At 44.3% G+C, this 19,145-nt stretch overlaps 1 protein-coding gene and 1 long non-coding RNA gene across 4 annotated transcripts in view; one reads left to right on the top strand and one right to left on the bottom strand.

The window, feature by feature from the left end:
* Positions 1–19,145, top strand: part of Marchf10 (membrane associated ring-CH-type finger 10) — an 81,945-nt gene that overhangs the window by 27,805 nt on the left and 34,995 nt on the right. The window contains exons 3-4 of the mRNA XM_046460924.2: positions 4,269–4,443; positions 17,239–17,388. Coding sequence (XP_046316880.1) covers positions 4,269–4,443; positions 17,239–17,388 — 325 coding nt within the window. The remainder of the gene's footprint in view (positions 1–4,268; positions 4,444–17,238; positions 17,389–19,145) is intronic.
* LOC124104198 (uncharacterized) overlaps positions 7,148–19,145 on the bottom strand; it is a 44,550-nt gene continuing 32,552 nt past the window's right edge. For all 3 annotated transcript variants that reach the window (XR_006855378.2, XR_006855379.2, XR_009228430.1), the window contains 3 exons: positions 12,981–13,170; positions 9,424–9,555; positions 7,148–8,950 (listed from right to left, as the gene is read on the bottom strand). This is a non-coding gene — a long non-coding RNA (uncharacterized LOC124104198). The remainder of the gene's footprint in view (positions 8,951–9,423; positions 9,556–12,980; positions 13,171–19,145) is intronic.

Genomic DNA, 19,145 nt, shown 5'->3' with positions numbered 1-19,145 from the left:
ACACACCTGGGGAGGGTGGCAGCGGGCGTGCCAGCCCAGAACCAATTTCCTGGGTCTTGGAAAGGAACCACCAAAGAGAGTTGGAAAATAACTTCAAGTCTTTTCTGTCCCCGCCTCCTCCAGTCTACCCATCCTCTGATCAGCCTTGTTCATCGTCACCTTAGGCTTTCACACTCAATATTGCCATGTCCCAGTTTTTAAAGCTCCTCACATTCCCAAGGAGATGCATCCCACTCCCCTGTCCTTGTTTCTCCACCCTCCAGGAGATCTCACTTGAACCATCACAGCGTATCCAAGTCCTCACCTGCTGCCTGGTCCCTTAATCACACCTCTTCTTTTTCCATTACAAGTCTCTCCGAACTTTTTTTTTTTTGGGGGGGGGCAGCTAACCAGGGATTGAACCCAGGGTCGCTTAACCATTGAACCACACCCAGCCCTTTTTAAAATATTTTATTTAGAGACAGATTCTCATTAAATTGCTTAGGGCCTTGCTAAGTTGCTGAGGCTGGCTTTGAACTAGTGATCCTCCTGCCTCAGCCTCGCGCCCACTGTGCCCCATCATTGCAGGTGTGCACCATCACCCCCAGCTTTCTCTGAACTTTCTTTTGGGTAGGGGGTGGTACTGGGGATTGAACTCAGGGACACTCGACCACTGAGCCACATCCCCAGCCCTGTTTTGTATTTTATTTAGACACAAGGTCTCACTGAGTTGCTTAGTGCCTCACTTTTGCTGAGGCTGGCTTTGAACTTGAAATTCTCCTGCCGCAGCCTCCCAAGCCACTGGGATTACAGATGTGTGCCATTGCACCTGGCTTTCTCTGAAGTTTTTTTTAAAAAATAACTTTATATTTATTTTTATGTAGTGCTGAGGATGGAACCCAGCGCCTCCCACGTGCTAGGCAAGCACTGTACTGTGAGCCACAACCTAGCATCCCCACTCTCTGAACTTTTGAGAGAGAGCTGAGCCCTGGGCAAAATAATGTATTTCCTTTATTATGTATGATACCAGAAGGGAAAGTAAGGGATCTTTGGAAAGACTTAAATACAAAAATAACAATACTCCAGAAAAAAAATTGGATGGATTGAATCAATAAATTATTTTAGTTAACATGGTTTTATGAAGGTTTTTATCAAATTATCAATATTAAACATATTCATGTATTAATAGGTTGGGTTTTTGTTGTAACTTGTCATTTGGTGGGGTTTGTTGTTGTTGTCGTTGTTTTAGGCTTTGACTCTGAATGATAGAGCTGGTTTTCTTCCCCGCAAAGAAATAGCAATGTGCTGCTGCCTCCACCTCCATGTGACATTTCAACTCAGGAACATATGGAGAAGAAGTGAAAACTGTAATTTTCAAAATTATAAGAGGAAAATACAGGTTTTAAAAATCAACTTTAAGTCAAAAAGTTTAATTATTGCTTGTTTGATAATTTCTAAATATTATTAAATGTTTGCTCTTAGAGCTTTACTGTCTGAAAAAAATGCACCATATTTTCTTAAGACTGAAGGAATTTCAACTGGCTGTTTATGACTATAATAAATATATGGCCTGTAGAGAAAAACAAGAGTGCTGTGGAGGAACTGACCCACCTCTCTGTCCATCTCTCTTTGGAAGAGGCAAACTCCAGTAGAATTTTTCACTGAAGTCTTTGGCTTTAGTTTCACCCGTGGGTGGTTAGTATTTAGTAATTAGCTTGTTAATTTTAAGGGTGGCTGGATGTGAATAACTAATTATAAAAGCCAACAGTTACATGGCCCTTACTGTGTTATATTACATAGTGCTATATGCATATCTTATCTCAGTTAATCCTCATGAAACCACAAAAAGGTAGGTAGATATTATTGTTCACACGTGAGAAAATCAGACTTGGAAGAAAAAACAAAAAAAACTAGTCACACAATTATTATGTTCCAAAGGTGGGATTCGCTCCTAAAAAGCTAGGTGCCTGGGTTTTAAATACCACATTTTATTGCTGGAATGAGTTTACTACAACTTCTCCCACCCAAGGATCATCCTCCCCAGATAGCACAGTGGGTTTTCACCAAAGGATAGAGGGCCGAGGACATGACAGACGACAGAAGAAGCTGAAATACCTTGCTTAAGATTGCTCAATGAGGCAGGCCTCAAACGATCCATTAGTGCATTCCTAAGTATTACTGGTCTCGCTACTGTGACTCCTGTCTCCATCTGACCAAATCACACACTTCTGGTGGCAATTTCTGGAGTCTTAAGAATGATTACCACCTGGAAGTAAGGGTGGTTGGAACCAGGAAGGCGGAGGATGTGCACAGAAAACAGGTGCACATCCTCCCCTGACAGGCTTGGTTTGATTGGCCACGCCCTCTTTTACCTCTTTAGTGCTCTGGAGGCTCCAGGTAATGAATGGGTGAAGGAAGAATAAACACAGGCTTAACACACACCCAATAAAGAGGCTCTTTGCCAACCCCTCCCAATTCCCCATTGCCTGGGGGCAGGCCAAAAATCCCAGCCCTGGCTGGGGGTGATGGGGATGGATCCACTCACTCAAGCAGACACCTGTTCCTGATGCTCTAGTGCAGGAGTTGAAATTCTTAGCCTGGAGCCCTGCCTTTCTGCCCACTGGAAAGAAAAGGTTGAAGTGCAGGCCTCTGGGTGAGCAGACTGCCTGACCATCTAAAGTAAAGCAAGCTGTTGGGGTGGGAAATGTGTTGGAGAAATTCTGCCCCATATTCACTGCTGCTCTGCTTGGGACCCAAATCCAGGCACTGTGACTTCCATCACCCGCTTACAATGACAGTCTTAGGCATCGTAACTAAAATTTGCCCACACTTCCTTTTCTGAGAATAGAGAACTCATCTCATGCTCAGAAATGACCCTAATGTTTCATCTTAGACATGTCAGAATAGTTCTCAAGGATTTCTATTAAGTCACACAATCAAAAGGGAAAAAGGCAGAAAACAATCCATTCATTATGTCTTGTTCTCTTCCTGTCCCTTTATCTGAGGGTGGTGTGTTTTCTGAAAATACATGGAGTCACAATAATTATTTGTCTGAAGGCTGTATCCAAACACTAAATTTAAAAACATGATTTATTGTCTTGAAATATAATGATCTGTCTACCTGTGGATTTATAGAGACTTCCATATGGAAGACTGACAAGTAGAGGGCTTTTTAGAGTTTAGTTTGTCTTGTGTTGCACCCAATAATTCAAAGCTATTTGGAATATTTTCCTGAGTCAGGAGCCTGTGAAATGAAAATGCCTCGACTGTCCACGAGGACAATGAGCAAGATCAATACAAATTGCAGCCGCTGGGGAGGTGCCGGGGACATTCATTTAGCAGCCTGTGTCTGCAAAAGTCCACACTTACAGAGGGCTTTCCAGTACTGGACTAATGGGCAATGTAGGGGAACACCCTTAGAGTTGGGGGTGGAGTGAACCCTTGTGATTTTGTCTGGTGCACAGCGTCTGGCCCATCAAACAGTGCTAATACCAGGTCCTAAAGTCATAAGGCTGTACTTAAATCACCCTGGAATATCAGGTTTTTGATAGTCACTTATATTCTTTCCATCGTTTCTTTGGTGGGTATAAATGTGGCAAAGTATAAAACCGTTGAACGCCTGGATAATTTTTATCGCATCTGCCAGGCTGTGTTGAGATATTCTGACACCGCAGGAATCACGATTTATCCACGCATAGATTTATGCTGACTTCTTTATAGAAGACTGACAAGGAGGAGACTTTTTTAAGATTCATCTGTCTTAGGCTGCACCCAATAATGCAGAATATTGAAACCGAGGCTTGATTTAATCAGTCTCCACCACACTATCGCGATTTCCTTTCCGCGTCAAGTATATGATTAACATAAAGAACATCTTCCCTCACCCACCCCCAAAGTAGTTCAAATAACAAACTTCAAGAAATTTCAAAAGCACTGTTTGTTTGTTTCTTTCTCTCCTTGTATAGTAGCTTTTAACATGAGCTACTTATTGGTCATTGAATTATTAAATGCATTCTTTTCAGGATGTGTTGCAAAACAGACTCGAATTCTTTCTTTTCATAATATTTTACAAAATAACCTCATTAACTTTGCCATTATTTCTAAGTTGATACTCCCATTCCATTAAAAAAAAAAGGAAAAAACCTCACAAAAGGGCTCATTGAACAAGGGAAGATGCTTCAGCATCGCTGCTGGAGGGGGTCCCTACATTCACCTCATTTCTTTTTTCTTTACCTAGCAAAGGTGACCTACTTGGCCACTGATACTCAGACATCTTTCATTTTCAATAGAGTTCTGGTGAGGATGATTCTGTAGCTGAATCCAGAGCATCTAGCAAGATATGCGGGGTTAAGTGTGAATCCAAACTTCCAGCAATTGACCAAACATCAGTCAAGCAAAAACATAAGAGTACCATGACTCCAAGGAAACCTGAGAAATCATCAGAAACCACTAAATCCCCTTCAGGTGAGTGGCTGATTTATTGAAATTCACAGCATCTAAAAATCCCTGCCTTCACGATGACAACAATCAAATTAGTGGTATTGGTTAAACCTGGTGTTTTCCAAGTGACTAATTCCAATTTGGGGAATGATCCTGTGCACATGGTAAATTCCGCAGTGACCATCAGGTCAAAGAGGCATGACTTATGCAGAACAAACTGTCTCCTTGCCCTTTTCTCAAGCCAATTATCTGCTTGGTGTGGCAGTCCCCAGAATTGCTGCCTTTATACCCTTCTTGGGGGGATAAAGGCATTTGGTCCCAGGTATTAAGTTATGACTGAGGCCAGAGGAGCTTTCAAAAGCATCCAAATGGCATAATTTATAGCTGAAAGGGAAACTAATAAAGTCCTCCAGTCCTGTGTTTGTCCTCTCTGGGAGCAAAGGAACTTGATAAATCCTTCCTTTTTGTGCAGTTTGGTAAATAATTCACTCTTTAGCTGTGATTCAAATCACGGACTGGTCTTTGCACTAGGAGTGCTAAAATCAACAGGAAGATTAGAGTCCCTCAGGCTCATTCCCATCAAAGCCAACATCTATAGGACAAACTTGAACCCTCTGGGAACCAGCATAAGTTGGGGTAACTAGGCAGAGAGTTCTGCCTTCTGGGAAGGAATCCAAACTAACTGCTGAAGAATTCGTAAATAACTGCAATTCATTAAAATCCGAATCACAGCTACTTCCTAATCCTAAATAGCTTCTGTCATGCAACCACCCGTCCAGTTAAATCTTAATGCATTTTTTAGAAAATGTCAGCTTTCACTCAGATTAACCACCCACGTTTTATTGCTATAATGAAGTAAAAACCAAATTGACTTTTTTTTTCTTTTTGTGGTGCTGGGGATCAAACCCAGAGCATGTACTCTACCACCTAGCTGTACCCCCAGCCCTCAACTCAACTTCTATAACAATGTACTTTCAGGCAAAGCCACATCTCTTGCTCCTTATTTAATCAGGGAAAAGTAACACCACAGTTAATTTCTCACTTTAAAGACTTTAGGCTCTGAATTCAACTATCTTAAGGCCAAAATAAAGTAGAGGAGGTCATGCTGCAAATATTTCAAAATACAAGTTATAATTTATTGAATTGAGTATATCTTAATTGCAAAATTTTGAGTGTAAGTTTAAATAATATGGACTCCACTCATTCAATTTGACTTTTTTGCCTTCTTACTAAAAACTGGTAGCTGTTGCTTTGTCATCTTGGGAGTAAAAACATTAAAAGGAACTGCTGAGGCCCACTTGATGATTTAGTGTGTCTGATTAATACAGATGTTTTTTCAGATTGAGCAAACTCCATATGGAACTTACAGCACTGACAAAAAGAGTGAATTAATTCACCTCCCATTCTATGAAAAATCAAATTTGAAGAATTACCAGACTGAAAAACATCAAGGTTTAAGCAAGAGAGCCAAATTGGCAAAAAGACATCTTTTTCATCAAATGAGGAATGTCACTTATAGTAGAAGTATTTACAAACTGCCAGCTTCACTGTCATATCACGGCCTGAGCCTATATCCAAGACCCGGTAGTCATGCGCTAGACAGGAACCGGCTGTCTGTCCAGCACAGCAGTCCTGGAGATTGATGGCAGTGCCAAATCAGGTGTGCAGTGATCTGCATTGATCAAGAAGCTGCCTAAAAGCAAAGTGCTAGTGTGTTCCTATCCACTCGTCCATTCCTTTAACTCGTGTGGACCCACCCTTGGAGTTCCCAGTTAGCGTAGGAAATGAGAGCCCACTACTGTGGCAAGAATTTAAGCTGAGTCTGTTCAGGAAAAATTAAGCTGGGGGTGGTGACGATGCAGACAATTGAAGTGAATGCTCTGCTGTTGCAGAAAAAGAGGAGTTGTTTCCTGAATTATCTGGACATTGAGCTGATCCACTAGTTGAATGCAGTTGCCTGCTTTTCTTCATTTCCATAGAAAAATATTTTTCTTAAGGCATTTCGGGAATCACCCCAGTTTGGCAGTGCAAGGCCAAACCTTCTTTCCAGTTCAGACCTGAAGCATCAAACACAGTGAAATCCCTTTGTGACATCTACTTAACAGGCCAGCTGTCCTTCCATACTGTGTGAGGCCAGATTCTTCCCAAATAAGAAGAGTGTAGCTGGGGAGTGTGGCTTGCCTTACCATAAACCTGTGATGATAATCCATGCCCTCTAGAACCCCTGAAATCACTACTAGCAACTCAGGCCCATTGAGTGCCCTCCACAAACAGATTCATAACCAAGAAGGCACCAGATTCTTACTGTTCTTCACACTTGTGTCCATTGGTGGTCACACGTTTAAGTTAAGTTTATGGTTCCCTGGAACTGTTTCTGGATAAGTTGACTTGTGATGCTCCTTGTTATCTCCCTCTGTGCGGCAGGGTGAGTGGTTGATGGGCAAATACTTTGGAATTAAAATGCTTATTAATTAATTAAAATGCTGGATGGGTGGTGGTGCATACTTGTAAGCCCATTGACTCTAGAGCTAAGAAAGGAGGATTGCAAGTTTGAGGTCAGCCTCAGAAACTTAGCAAGACCTATCTCAAAATAAAAAAAATTGGGGGCAGAATTAAAGTCAGCCTACTGTATACATGCATATCCATGTTTATAGCAGCACAATTCACAATAGCCAAACTATGGAACCAGCCTACATGTCCATCAATAAATGAATGGATAAAGAAAATGTGGTATATATACACAATGAAGTTTTATTCAGCCACAAAGAAAAATGAAAACTATGTCATATACAGGAAAATGGATGCAACTTGAGAACATTATGTTAAGTGAAATGAGCCAAACTCAGAAAGTCAAAGGTCCTGTGTTTTCTCTCAGATGTGGGGGCTAGAAAGGAAAAAGAAAGGGGCAGATCTCATGCAAAGTGAAGGGAGATCAGTGGAGTAGAGGAAAGGGACCAGAGGGAGGCAGAAGGGGAAGGAAAGTGTTAATACTGGGGAATGATATTGGCCAAATTAGATTATTTTATTGTGTGCACGTACAAATATGTTAACAACAAATCTCACTATTACATACAACTATAATGTACTAGTAAAAAAATGGCAAAAAAATCATATATGTGTATGTATTCAAAAAATTTAAAAGGGCTTGGAGTTCAATCTTCAGTATTTTTTCTTAAATACTTGGATACCTTCTGGTCCCCATGTCATGTTTGCTGTGTACCTTTTGGCAAGTAATTTCTCAGTGCCTCAGTTTCATCATCTGTGAAATGGAGAAGGGATAAAAAGAGATCCCATCTGCTGGGATTGCCAGGAAGAGTCAGTGATATGATAAGCACACTAAGCCATTAGAATAGCACACAACACTGTAACCACTACATAAATTATAGCATTATGATACCTCCCATGTGAAAGCAGCACTTGGTACAGAAAAACATTATTTTCCTTGTCTAAAGCTTATCCCCACCCCACCCCCCTATTTTTTTCTCTTCACAAAAATCAGAGGTGTATTTTTTTAAAATCTCTGACATAAATGCAGGTACACATACTTTGACTACACTTTTTGAGTTTCCAAAGCATAACACAAAATGGAAAAAGACCAATAATCAGGAGTTATTCACCAAGCCAAAGATATGCTTTGTCTCCAAAGAGGACATGGAAAATTCAGGCAGTGTGTCAAGACCCACTTGGGTCTGATGTGTAGCTGACGCAGGATCCTTCACAACCACAGTGAACACTGGTGTGGGTGAGAAATACGCCTCGCAGAGTTGCATGTATTTCAGGCTTCTATGTGGGCTGGCGAGCTGCAGAGCCGTCAGCAGGCTCAGCAAATGCAGGGGTACAGGGATGATCGGGAGGCTATGGTGGTCTCCAACTCCCTCCTGCTCTGAAGACCTTTGCCAGCCTCAACCTGGGTTGGAAAGGGGCCTCCTCTTTCCCTTCCAGGACAGGAAGAGGCATCCAAAGGCCGTTGTGCTGTGGGGTTCTGGCTCCTGGAGTCCTGCAGTGCTCTTGACCCCAGGGCCAGGCACATGGGAAGCCAGTGTGCCCTCTCCTGCTCTCTGCTCTCACCTGGAGCCTGGGCAGAAACCCCCAGTTATGTTTCAGGAAACTGGATCTGGATGGAGTCCTGGGAGGCTGCTTCCAAAATCTTGCCCTTTAAAACAAAGCCAAGTGTTCTGAAATCATCCTCACTGATTATTGAGTTCAATGTCAGTCATTAACCAGATTCAGATTTGCAGGCCGAGTGAGAGACCTATCCTGCCTCACTGTAGCTTATCTTGAAGACATGTTCTTGTAAAACTAAGCGAGAGTGGTGAATTCGGGTTTTAAAAGATAGAAATCTAAAATAACTGCGGTCTCTTTTGGATTGGGAAATATTTAAAGAGCAGCCTGGGAGAGGAATTTGAGGGCAAATCCTGAAATCTTCATAATTTGCCTTGCAAATAAATTCTATTGAAGATTTTCTCTGAAAGGCCAAGATGAATGGGTTTCCCAGCAAGTCGAACTGGTGTCCAACAACGGTCCAAGCTATCTGCCCAAGTCAGAAACAACAAAACAATATAAATGAGAGAACAGAGAAACATTTTTTTACAGAAATTCATAATTCTCAATCCCTTTTTACAAATGCTTCTGAGACAGAGGGGCTGGGAGGTATCACGGAGCCCAGAATGTGAAATCTTGGCTCAGAATCCTGTCTCTACCACTTTATAGCCTTATAAATGTGAGCTGGCAACTTCCCAACTCAGTCTCCTCATCAGTAAAATGGAGTTACAGTGTTGCTACTTCACCAGGCAGATAGAAGATTAAGACCCTGGGTATCAGCCTTTGGTAAAGGTAGAACCCCCCCACCCGCCCTAGTCCTTCCACTGCTTCCAAAGCCTGCTCCCAACACCACCTGCTAGGCTTGGGCAAAGTAGTTTGAGATGTGAGAGTGTTATAACTTAGTTATAAAAAAACCTTAAAGTATTTGATCACTGAAGAAGAAGGCATGCATTTACTCAGTACCTATGGGGAGGTTAACAGGTCCACTCAGCTGCTCCCCACCTCCAGTTCCCCATCCCAGGGTGCATGATACCAGGGCAAATTGGATTTTCCACTCATCACTCATTCACTTGGTCCTTCATTCACTGCTGGGCTCTGGGGATAAAACACACAGACCCTGGGCGGCCAGGACACCAACAGGGCAAACAGTGCAGTGCTTGCCCTGACCAAGGTAAGTCCTGAGAACCTGTGGGAAGGAGTGAACAAGGTGAGACTCCTGAAGGATGAGATCTAACCAGGTGAGGAGAGCAAGGAAGTTGTGCCCAGCAGGAGGTGCTGAGCTTGCAAAGGCCTAGAGGAGAGAGAGATGGATAGACAGACATCAAGGAGCTACAAATAGTCTAGGGTCTTGGGTCTCCACACAACCCCAGACCAGTAGCAGAAGCATCACCTGAGAGCTTATTAGAAATGCAAACCAGAAGCCAGGCACAGTGGCGCACATCTGCAATCCCAGTGATTTGGGAGGCTGAAACAGAAGGATCACAAGTTAAAGACCAGGCTCAGCAACTTAGCGAGGCCCTTGGCAACTTATTGAGAGCCTGTCTCAAAATTAAAAAAATAAAAAGGGCTTGGGAGGTGGCTCATGGTAAAGTACCCCTGAGTTAAATGCCTGGTACCAATAAATGAATAAACAAACAAATAAAACACAACCTGAGGCCCCAACCAGGCTTACTGACTAGGAATCTGCACCTAATAAGATCTCAGGGATATTCACATGCACCTGTGAGTTTGAAAAGCTCTGGTATAGATAGAGTCAGGCTGCAAATTAGGAAGTGTAGAATATAAAGTTTAGGCTCTATAGGACCAGGTCCCCAAGGTCCTTGAATGTCATGCTGAAGGCAACGGAGCATTGGTTATCAAAGGGGACTATGCAGGGAAGTGATACAGTCACACCGGATTTTTTTTTTTTCTTGTAGTGCTGGGGATTGAACCCAGGGCCTTGTGCCAGCGAGGCAAGCACTCTATCAACGGAGCTATATCCCCAGCTCCCAGACCAGATTTTTCATGTTGATTCTGGCCATAGCAAGGAGCAGGGACCAGTTGGGAAGGTGAGGGCAGCCAGACCCAGACTGCAAGAGACCAGACCAGCCTTGCAGTCGACCCGGGGAGAAATGAGAGCAGAGAGAATAGAGAAGAGGGCATGGGCTTGAGGGATGGTTAAGGAAGGAAGCCTAGCAGAACCTGGTGACTTGGAAGTTGGAATCAGGAAAAAAAAGGAGGAATCAAAGAGATCTCAGGGATCTGGCCCAGAAAAGTAAGCCAGTGGAGGCTGCCTTTGCCAAGGCTGAGGAAGCAAGAAGAGGGTGGGCCCCCTTCTGTGGTGTTGTCTTTGAGAAGCAAGAAGGATAGAGGGTAGAAATGCCGGGTCCCCTGTCTGCTGTTCATCAGGGCACTCCTGCCACTTGAGGGAATCCAAGGGCCTCAGCGAGTCAGAGGGGGTTGAAATGGCAAGAGTGCCTCCTCCCCTCTGAGAGTGGGTGGAGCCAGAAGACAGGTGACAGAGGAGATTTGGGAGGAAAGAACAGTTAAAGGAAGAATAGAGGAAGACAACCGCCCAGAGAGAAAAATGACTGAGAAGTAAACCACTCTGAGAGACAGGTAGGAAGGAAAAGTAGATTATATCTGCTTGAATCTATGGCAGAGATACTCCTGAGTCCCTCCATTGGACTGAGACCCTCCACTTCATGTAATAGTTTTCAACTGGATGGCTACAATGATTTCAGCCATTCATTTTAGAATCAAAGCTGATTTTAACTGCAGCATTTCCCAAACTTCTCTACTGAATAAGAGTCACCAAGGAGGTGCTTCACTGAAACACAAATTCCTGTTTCCATCCCGGAGCCAGAGTTTCTGTGTTAGTTAGCTTCAGGACACTCTAACAAAATACCTGAAATAATTAACTTATAAGGAGAAAAGGGTTATATTTGTTCAGAGTTTTGTAGGTTCCAGTGCAAGATTGGGGTAGACAGATTTGCTTCGGGCCTGTGGTGAAGCGAGAAAGCTCACTTCATGGCTAGAAAGTGAAAGAGAGAAAGAGGAAGGTGACCAGGGACCCACAACCCCCTTTGTGGACACATCCTCAATGACCTATCAACATCAACCTGGGGATCAAACCTCTAACACATGGATCTTTGGAGGGCACTGATCCTAACCATAGTAGCAATCGAATCTCCCATGAAGGACTCTGCAAAACTGTTTTGAAGGAGCCCTACAAAGATGCTCATCCCAGAGGTTTGGGCAGCCGTCTCAGAGCTTTGCTTCTTAAACTTTAATGTTCATGGGAAACACCTTGTTAAAATGTAGGTTCTGACACAGTAGGTTTGGGGGGCGGGGGCTGAGATTCTGCATTTCTAAGAAGCTCCCAGGTGACGTTCATGGCTGCTCGTCTAAGCACCAGCCTAGGAGAAGCGAGGCCAGAGAAAACACCCGCCTCATTTTGCAGATGAGGAAACAGGTTCTGAGAAGGTAAGCGGTAGACTCAAGGTGACCGAGCTGGCTAGGGGCAGGCATGAGGGAGTTGCTCTGAATCATGACTCCATCAGGCGCCTGTGTTCTGCCTCCAGAGAAGTTGGCAGGTAGAGTGTGAGGTTGGTGTTGAAGTCATTGATTTCACTTGGACACCTCTCTGGTCCACCTGCCTGTCCCTCCTCGATTCCTCCCCCTCCCGTGATCCCACCAGGGTCTCTCTGCAGCTTTCTCTTTCCCCAAGCTTCCCCTCTGGAGCAGAAAGGCCAGATCAGGGCATGACCACAACCTCCTGCCGGGGGCAGCTGGAGCCCGGGGGCGAGTGCCTGAAGGCAGTGAGGCCCTGCAGGCCACCATCTGCTGCCGCCAGAACAGCTTGTTAGACTGGCTGTGGGGAACGGGGGAGGACCGCGCCTTCCACATGGCTGCCTCAGGATGTTTGGGGAACTTGCTGGGGGAATAACTTCCCTACATCTGCCAGGTCTGCCCAAGACTATTGGCCAGAAAGGGGTGTGAAGGTGATGCCACTTCCCTTGGTTAACTCCTGGGTGACTCAGATCTAGGCGAGGAGGCTCCTGGGCAGGAGCCAGGCCTGTTGTGCCTGCGACACCTGGAGGCCCCACTCCTACCCCCGAAGAACCATTTTTGAGTTTTGATTCATTCTCAGACTTTTTTAATGTCCTTTCCCACCGGCGAGTGCTGCTTCCTGATTGCTCTTTTTCTTTTATGCAGGTGACAGCAGCGAGCACCCCCTGTTCTGTGTTGAATATTCCCCTTACTGCTCCGTCTTTGCTTTCTCTCCCACCATGCAGCCCAATACCAATTACTGCTGCCTCCTCCTGCCACTAGTGCCACCAGCCTCCCCAACAGCCCAGTGCTCTTCCTCTTCCACTCCTCCGGCTCTCCCTCCCACCTACTCGACTTACACCCCCACCACCTCAAGCCCCACACCTGGGTCTCCCTCATCCCTCTGCTACTTCCCTGTCTCCTGCCCAACTCCATCCCAGACACCTGTGCTGTGCGTGTCGGGCCCCAGAAGGCCCAGTAAGATTTACCTCATATGGTAAGTCGCCACTGGCAAGGCACGCAGCCCAGAGGAGTCAAGGAGAGGGGAACATCAGGCTTCCAGAAGGCAGATGACAGGAGAGGGGCCAGAACAATGCCATGAACAATACCAGGAGGTGTGGTATGCAGGGCAGCAGGAAGACTGGACAGCGCCACCACTTGCTTTGGGCTCAGCTTCCCCTAGAAGAAGTAAACGATCAATAAAATCCCATCATCTCTCAAGACTCTCTTGATTCTGTGTCTGGCCCTCTCTGGAACGTCACCGCCAGAAACCCAGCAGGCTCTTCTGTGTCTGCTCAAACCCTTGGTCATATGAATAAGCAGTCACCGAGGCTGCCCTGAAAGGGTGGCTGGCACCAGGCGGGTCCTGGTGAAAACATACTCTGGAACTGAAAGCCCATCCAGACCGTGCTGAGGAGGGACAGATGAAAGGGCTCAGTCAGTGTTGACATTCCCTTTCCTGCCTACTTATTAGGCATTGCATTTCCTAAAATCAAAAAAAAAAAAAAAATCCCACCTCCTGCGTTCCAAAATAAAACATATTTATGGTACATAATGAAGCCTTAATTAAGATCTCCTCTGGGTGTGTGAGACAACATACATTTCCAGCAGACTCAAATAGGCAAATAGATGTGACCTATTATTTGTGGCCATATAGAAAACTGCCTATTACACCAGGCAACACTGGCTCTTATAATTAAGCTGTAATTCTTCTCATGATCCAAAGGGAGCAATCACCTTTTCAAAGCAGGATCTCCTACATGGAATCCCAGCAGCACCTAGGCACCAGGGACGCCAGTCAAGGTAGCACTGAACAAGGATAAAGGTGCAGGAACTGTATTTTCCTCTTTCTCTTTCTTTTCAATTTTGTCTGTCAAGAACTGTCTGTGTAGGGGCCCAGTGGTGTGAGGGAACTGAACCATTATCAAGTGCATGGAATGAGCATAGACAGTTGGATGGCTTGGTTCTCAGCTGTGAGGGAGATTATATATATATATATGACTTCTGCCATTTTTTTTCCTTTCCTGGTCCAATTAAGATCTATTGCATATCAATTCCAGTTTCCCAGCTTATCAAGAGAACTGGAGCATATACCCTTTATCAAAACAGCTGTTTGGTTTCTTTGCTATCAGAGGCATCCCTTTGCTCAGATACTGAAAGAGGGTATGGGCTACATGTTGTCTGAAGCAAAACACAGTCTTCTCCAAATTCACTGACATGCAGAATATTGGGTTACCAGGAGATGAAACTTCTGAACATAACTCCTTCCTGTTTTTCTAAGGCAGAGGGCTTGTCCTGCTACCTGAAGAGGAATTTTATAGTTCACCTCTTAGGGCACGTATGACTTAGATTTCCTGCAGACTATTAGCGTTGCCATCATTCCATGATCAGTTCTGAAATTTGGTTCACCATTCATGTGGGTAAGATGATTAGGAACTTGGTGGCCTTGCTGAATGTCTGAAACTCTTAAATCCATGTATGCAAAATATGCAGTCAAGGTCACTCATTTGTGACTGTGATGGTAGATGGAGAAGAAAGAACGTTTTGCAAGAGCTTGCTTTCCATGGACGTAAAGGGTACCTCAGACAAGAAGTGAGCAGTGCAGCCAAATTAAATCATAACCTTTAAGGTCATGACCAAAATGTCTTGCTCATCTTTGTGAACCCTCAATCATTGCATAGCAAAGGCACACAGGTATTTGTTGAACAAATTATAATAAAAAAATTGCTATTTGCCTTTTGGATTTTAGAAAAGAAGGCTTGGAAGAGAGAATCAATAAGAATGACACAGGATTGCAGGCTGCTGAATAAGTTATTCTCAACCTGCAAAGCCTGCATGACAATAAGTTTCTGGTCAAATTCACTTCTCTCATGGGAATGACTTCAGATTTTCCTCGGTTTGAAGTATTAGTATCCATTATGGTAGAAGGAGCAGTTACTGGTTTAGCAGCTAATAGGCTCCAGACACAAAGTTAGGTCATGTATGTATATTATTGCTAAATTTTACAGTAACTTAAGGTAGGAATATTCCCATTTTTCAGTTGCAGAAACTGAGGTTCAAACTGCCAAAGGTCAGGGGATCCTAATGCTACTCCACTGCCAGACCTAGTAAAATAATCTTTGGGTGTCCAGCTTTATTAGTTCAGTTTGCTGGAGCTCAATGACAGGAGACACATAATCATTTTAAAAATTAAGAAATCTGATATTTTAAAGAAAGCAGTTTTTTGAGCAACAACAACAAAATAATCTTTTCTCCTAAGCCTTCTTAGGTATTTTGCACATCAAAAAAATGATTCTAGTTTTGAAGTTCCCCATAGCTGGGATTGAATGTATCTTCTGGAGCCCTTCGAAGACTAAGCCATTGTTATTAGTCTTGTGTAACAGTGTGAAGCGACCTACAGACTGGCCATGAGAGAGTATCTGTCCTCAAGGAGTTTATAGTTTACTTGGAGAGAAAAAAAAAAGTGTTAAGCAATTTTTGAATATTTAAATGCTAAAGGCCTTCAAAGGCTGAAAGCAAGGCCTCTGGAAAAGGCAGAGTAAAGCAGACTCAGTGGACAAAGAAAAAAAAAAAAACAGATCTCGAAGGACCTGCTTGCTGGTGCAGACTGGGGAAAGAGACTTCCTGAAAGTGTGTGGATGGAGTCGAGTCAGAGGGTCCATCTGCCAGCAGTTGAAGGGTCTGCTGCCTGGAGGTGGGTGTGGCGGAGGAATTTGAATATTCTGCTGGGAATCAAAGTGAAATCCTTCTAACTAGGACTTGGCCTGAGCTCGAGCCTATCCCTTCCCTGGTTGCTCTGTTTCTTCCTCATCGAGAATCCCACAGCTTCCTCTTCTGTCAATCAGGTGAGGGGAGAGAAGCCGCTGTTGGTCTCTGAGAGCTGAGGGATGAGGCCTGTCTGGATTCAAGCATTGCAACTTTGGGTGCTGAGAAAATGCTTTCCTCCTCCAGACCCCCTCCTAGTGTCCCCCTCCACAAAGAGCCCTGTCCCTTCCTCTCTCTCTCCTTCCCTCACTCCCTCCAAAGAATATATTCTCATTTTCCAGAGAAATTCCACTCTCTCCTCCTCCTTTATGGCCAAGGCACAACTTCTCTAGGCCCTACCAACTTGCTTTGTTGCTGACTCAACACCACCAGAGGCCCCCCCCCCCTCTAGTAAGTTCCCTGTGGTGCAGGGGCCCTTTGCCTGCCCTCCAGTTAGAGGGAAGCGGACCTAGTCCCTGTATTAAACTGGCCTTCACAGTCTGCCAAAGAGAACTTTCCTCCCTTCCCTGAATCTGGATAGAAACTTCACACAACCACAGCCTACACACTGAAACATGAATCCAGTTGTCCCCACGTGCCAGGAAGGGCTGTGCTCTCACATGCCAGCAGGTCCTGTCCCAGCTCTACCCTGTTGCCTGCTGGCTGCATCTACTTGTGAAACTTCTAAACTGTCTAAAAGGGGATGAGCCAGGCAAATTCTCCTGGGGGAGTAAGTGCAGATATTCACAATTTAACTGCCTTATGAGCCCAAGAACTTGTAGAGGTGCCTGGAAAATGCTGCGACTTTCCCTCATATTCACGTGCACTGATGCTTAATACACGTGAAGAAGAAACTTGACATTATTCATACCAAGTAGCAACCTAATTCCAAATATGAATTTTTAACAAGTGCTCATTGGGAATGCAGTCCACAGTAGCACTCTAGCTACTGCTTCCTGTACCCGCACACTGGTGGGTAGGACATGGGCAAGGAAAAGTGGATGGTCCCCGAAGGTTGGAATCTTCCTGTAAGGTAATGTTTGCCACAAAACAACCCAATGACATTAATATGCAAGTACAAAATATGTGATTCAAATTTGGGTGAGCACTTGGGGAGCAAGGGACCTTGAGTGTCCCAGGGGCCTTCTGGACAATATCGCTGACAGGCCCATCCAAACATGAATTGGAAACTAGAAACTTCTTAGTGAAAGGATAGACCCCTGTGCATTGCAGGTGTCATGGGTGCTCATTAATGGTGATCATAGTCTTGCAAAGTAGGTATTATTTCCATGTAACAGGAGGAGGCTTGGAGAGGTGAAGAAATTCACCCAAGCTCATGTGACTACAAGGGAGTGGAACCAGGTTTCCCCAGAGCTACTCTGATCTCTTGAGTTCCTGTGACCCGCCCCCAGACACCCCATTGTTGGGCCCTTTGAGCATTCTTTATATGGATGTTTCCCTGTAAAAAATTAATTATTGAAAAGATTTTGCACCTTTCAGCAGCACAGGCACCAAAGATTTTATCAAGGAAGAGGAGGCCAAACCTGGGGAGATTGACAGTCAGCCCAGAGATGCACAGCCCAAGAGCATCTGGGGACAGAAGCAGACAGAAATCACAGCTGCCTGCAAAGGCACAGACCCTCTGGGGAGCAGGTAAGGACGGTGGCTGCTGTACCTTGGTCCTCAGGGAAGAGGACCGACTTGTGCTGTCACCTGATGAATTCTTCCTGGTTTGTAGATGCTTGTGCTTTTGTGTAATGGAGAATACCCTAAAGTGAAATACTTAAAAAGGTTTTAAAAGCAAACTATTTGATCTTGAGGTTGTTTTTTTTTTTCCCCTCCTCCAATAGATGTTGGTGGGAAAAGCAGTGGAAGAGTTTATCTTTTATTTTATCTCCCATAACACCATGAGCATGACAAGGTGTGTTTTTGAGTGGACAGGAGCTGGGGGAAGATGGAAAAGCAGGACAATGGATGTCCGTGATAGCAGACTGTTTATCTCTGAGATGGCCTTTCTGATCCAGGGCAGTCATAGCAGCAAGATCTCAGTGTGTAAGAAATATCAAAATGAATATATGTTTTATTTCAAACACTGGCTTGGTGGAACGCTCCTCTTTCTAAATTTGAGTCCTGAGCATGCACCCAAAGGTTCATGCCATCTACTCTGCTGGCCCTGTCACAGTCCCCTGCAGTGACAGGAAGGAGAGAACAGCACCTAAAGAGCTCACTTAGGACTCAAGAGAAGCAATGTGTCATAACCAAAATTTGCTCTCAGAGAAACCACTGAGTATCACACTTTCTTGATACTAAATGAACGTGGTAGCCTTTGTGTTTAAATGGGAGATAGATAGATATAGATATAGATATGGAGTATTTAGATGGCTTGGAATGAGATGCCATTAAAGTACACATGAACCAGTAGCAATGAGATGTCCCCAGTTACAGAATGTCTTTTGGGCAGGAGAAAGGGCAGGAGCTTTAGGGCAGACCCCAGTTCAAGGGTTCTAATTCCCCTTCTCCCTCCGGGCAGTGGGATCCTTTATGGTCATGTAGCCACACTGGGATAGAGTTCCCTTATCTTAAAACAAGGATAATGAAAATCTACCTTGCCCTATTGTTAAAGTGGCTTAGTGAAGTAATACACAGACCAGCACCAGTACATATTAGGTCCACACAGAAGGCCTGAACCATTGTTAGTTTCTGTCCTGCCACCTCCCCAGTGGCTCTCTGTGAACTCTGATATTATTTGAAAGCTGACGTTCTCTGCACATGAAACATTCCTGGACCCATGGGGCTCATTCAACCCCCCATCTGCACCTAGGGGACAAGTTTTATTTTCCTGTGACTCCCTGAGTTGTTATCCCAGGGCTCCTTCTCTTTCCCCAATTAGAGTCTCTCTTTAGTTTCTTTCCTCACGTTCTAATTTGGCTTGAATAAATTGGAATAGAGTCAGATATTTGAACAGTGAGAGATTTGAAGCAAATGTAACCAAGATAATATACAGAAAAAAAATCAATAAAACACACATGTGCGCGCACGCACACACACACACACACACACACACACACACAAAATACCTAAGAGAAAAATGGAGAAGAAGGGTAACAATTTTGCAGAGACACATAGGCGAACACTTAAAACAGAAGTTCAGCCTTAATAGGTAATAAATGTAAATTCACAAGTGAGCTAAATGTGGCCTGCCAACTTGGCTAAGGATTTTTAAATAATATTTAATAGTGGTCGTAAAACTAAGAGCTAATACTTCCTGGCACTGTTGTGTCAAATGCTATCGACAAGGATTGCTGGGGACACAGTTATGAGAACGATGTTCTTGTGCCTCCCCCAGAGGGTAATTTGGTGCAAACTGGAAAGAAATTTGGCAACATGTGTCAAAACCTTCTAGAAAGTTC

The sequence above is a fragment of the Marmota monax genome, unplaced genomic scaffold, assembly GCF_021218885.2.
Source record: "Marmota monax isolate L192 unplaced genomic scaffold, Marmota_monax_Labrador192_F-V1.1 WCK01_AAM20220418_F8-fsc00319, whole genome shotgun sequence".
Lineage (NCBI taxonomy): Eukaryota > Metazoa > Chordata > Mammalia > Rodentia > Sciuridae > Marmota > Marmota monax.
Note: the sequence above shows the minus strand (reverse complement) of the source record. Positions and strands in the feature narration are given on the sequence as shown.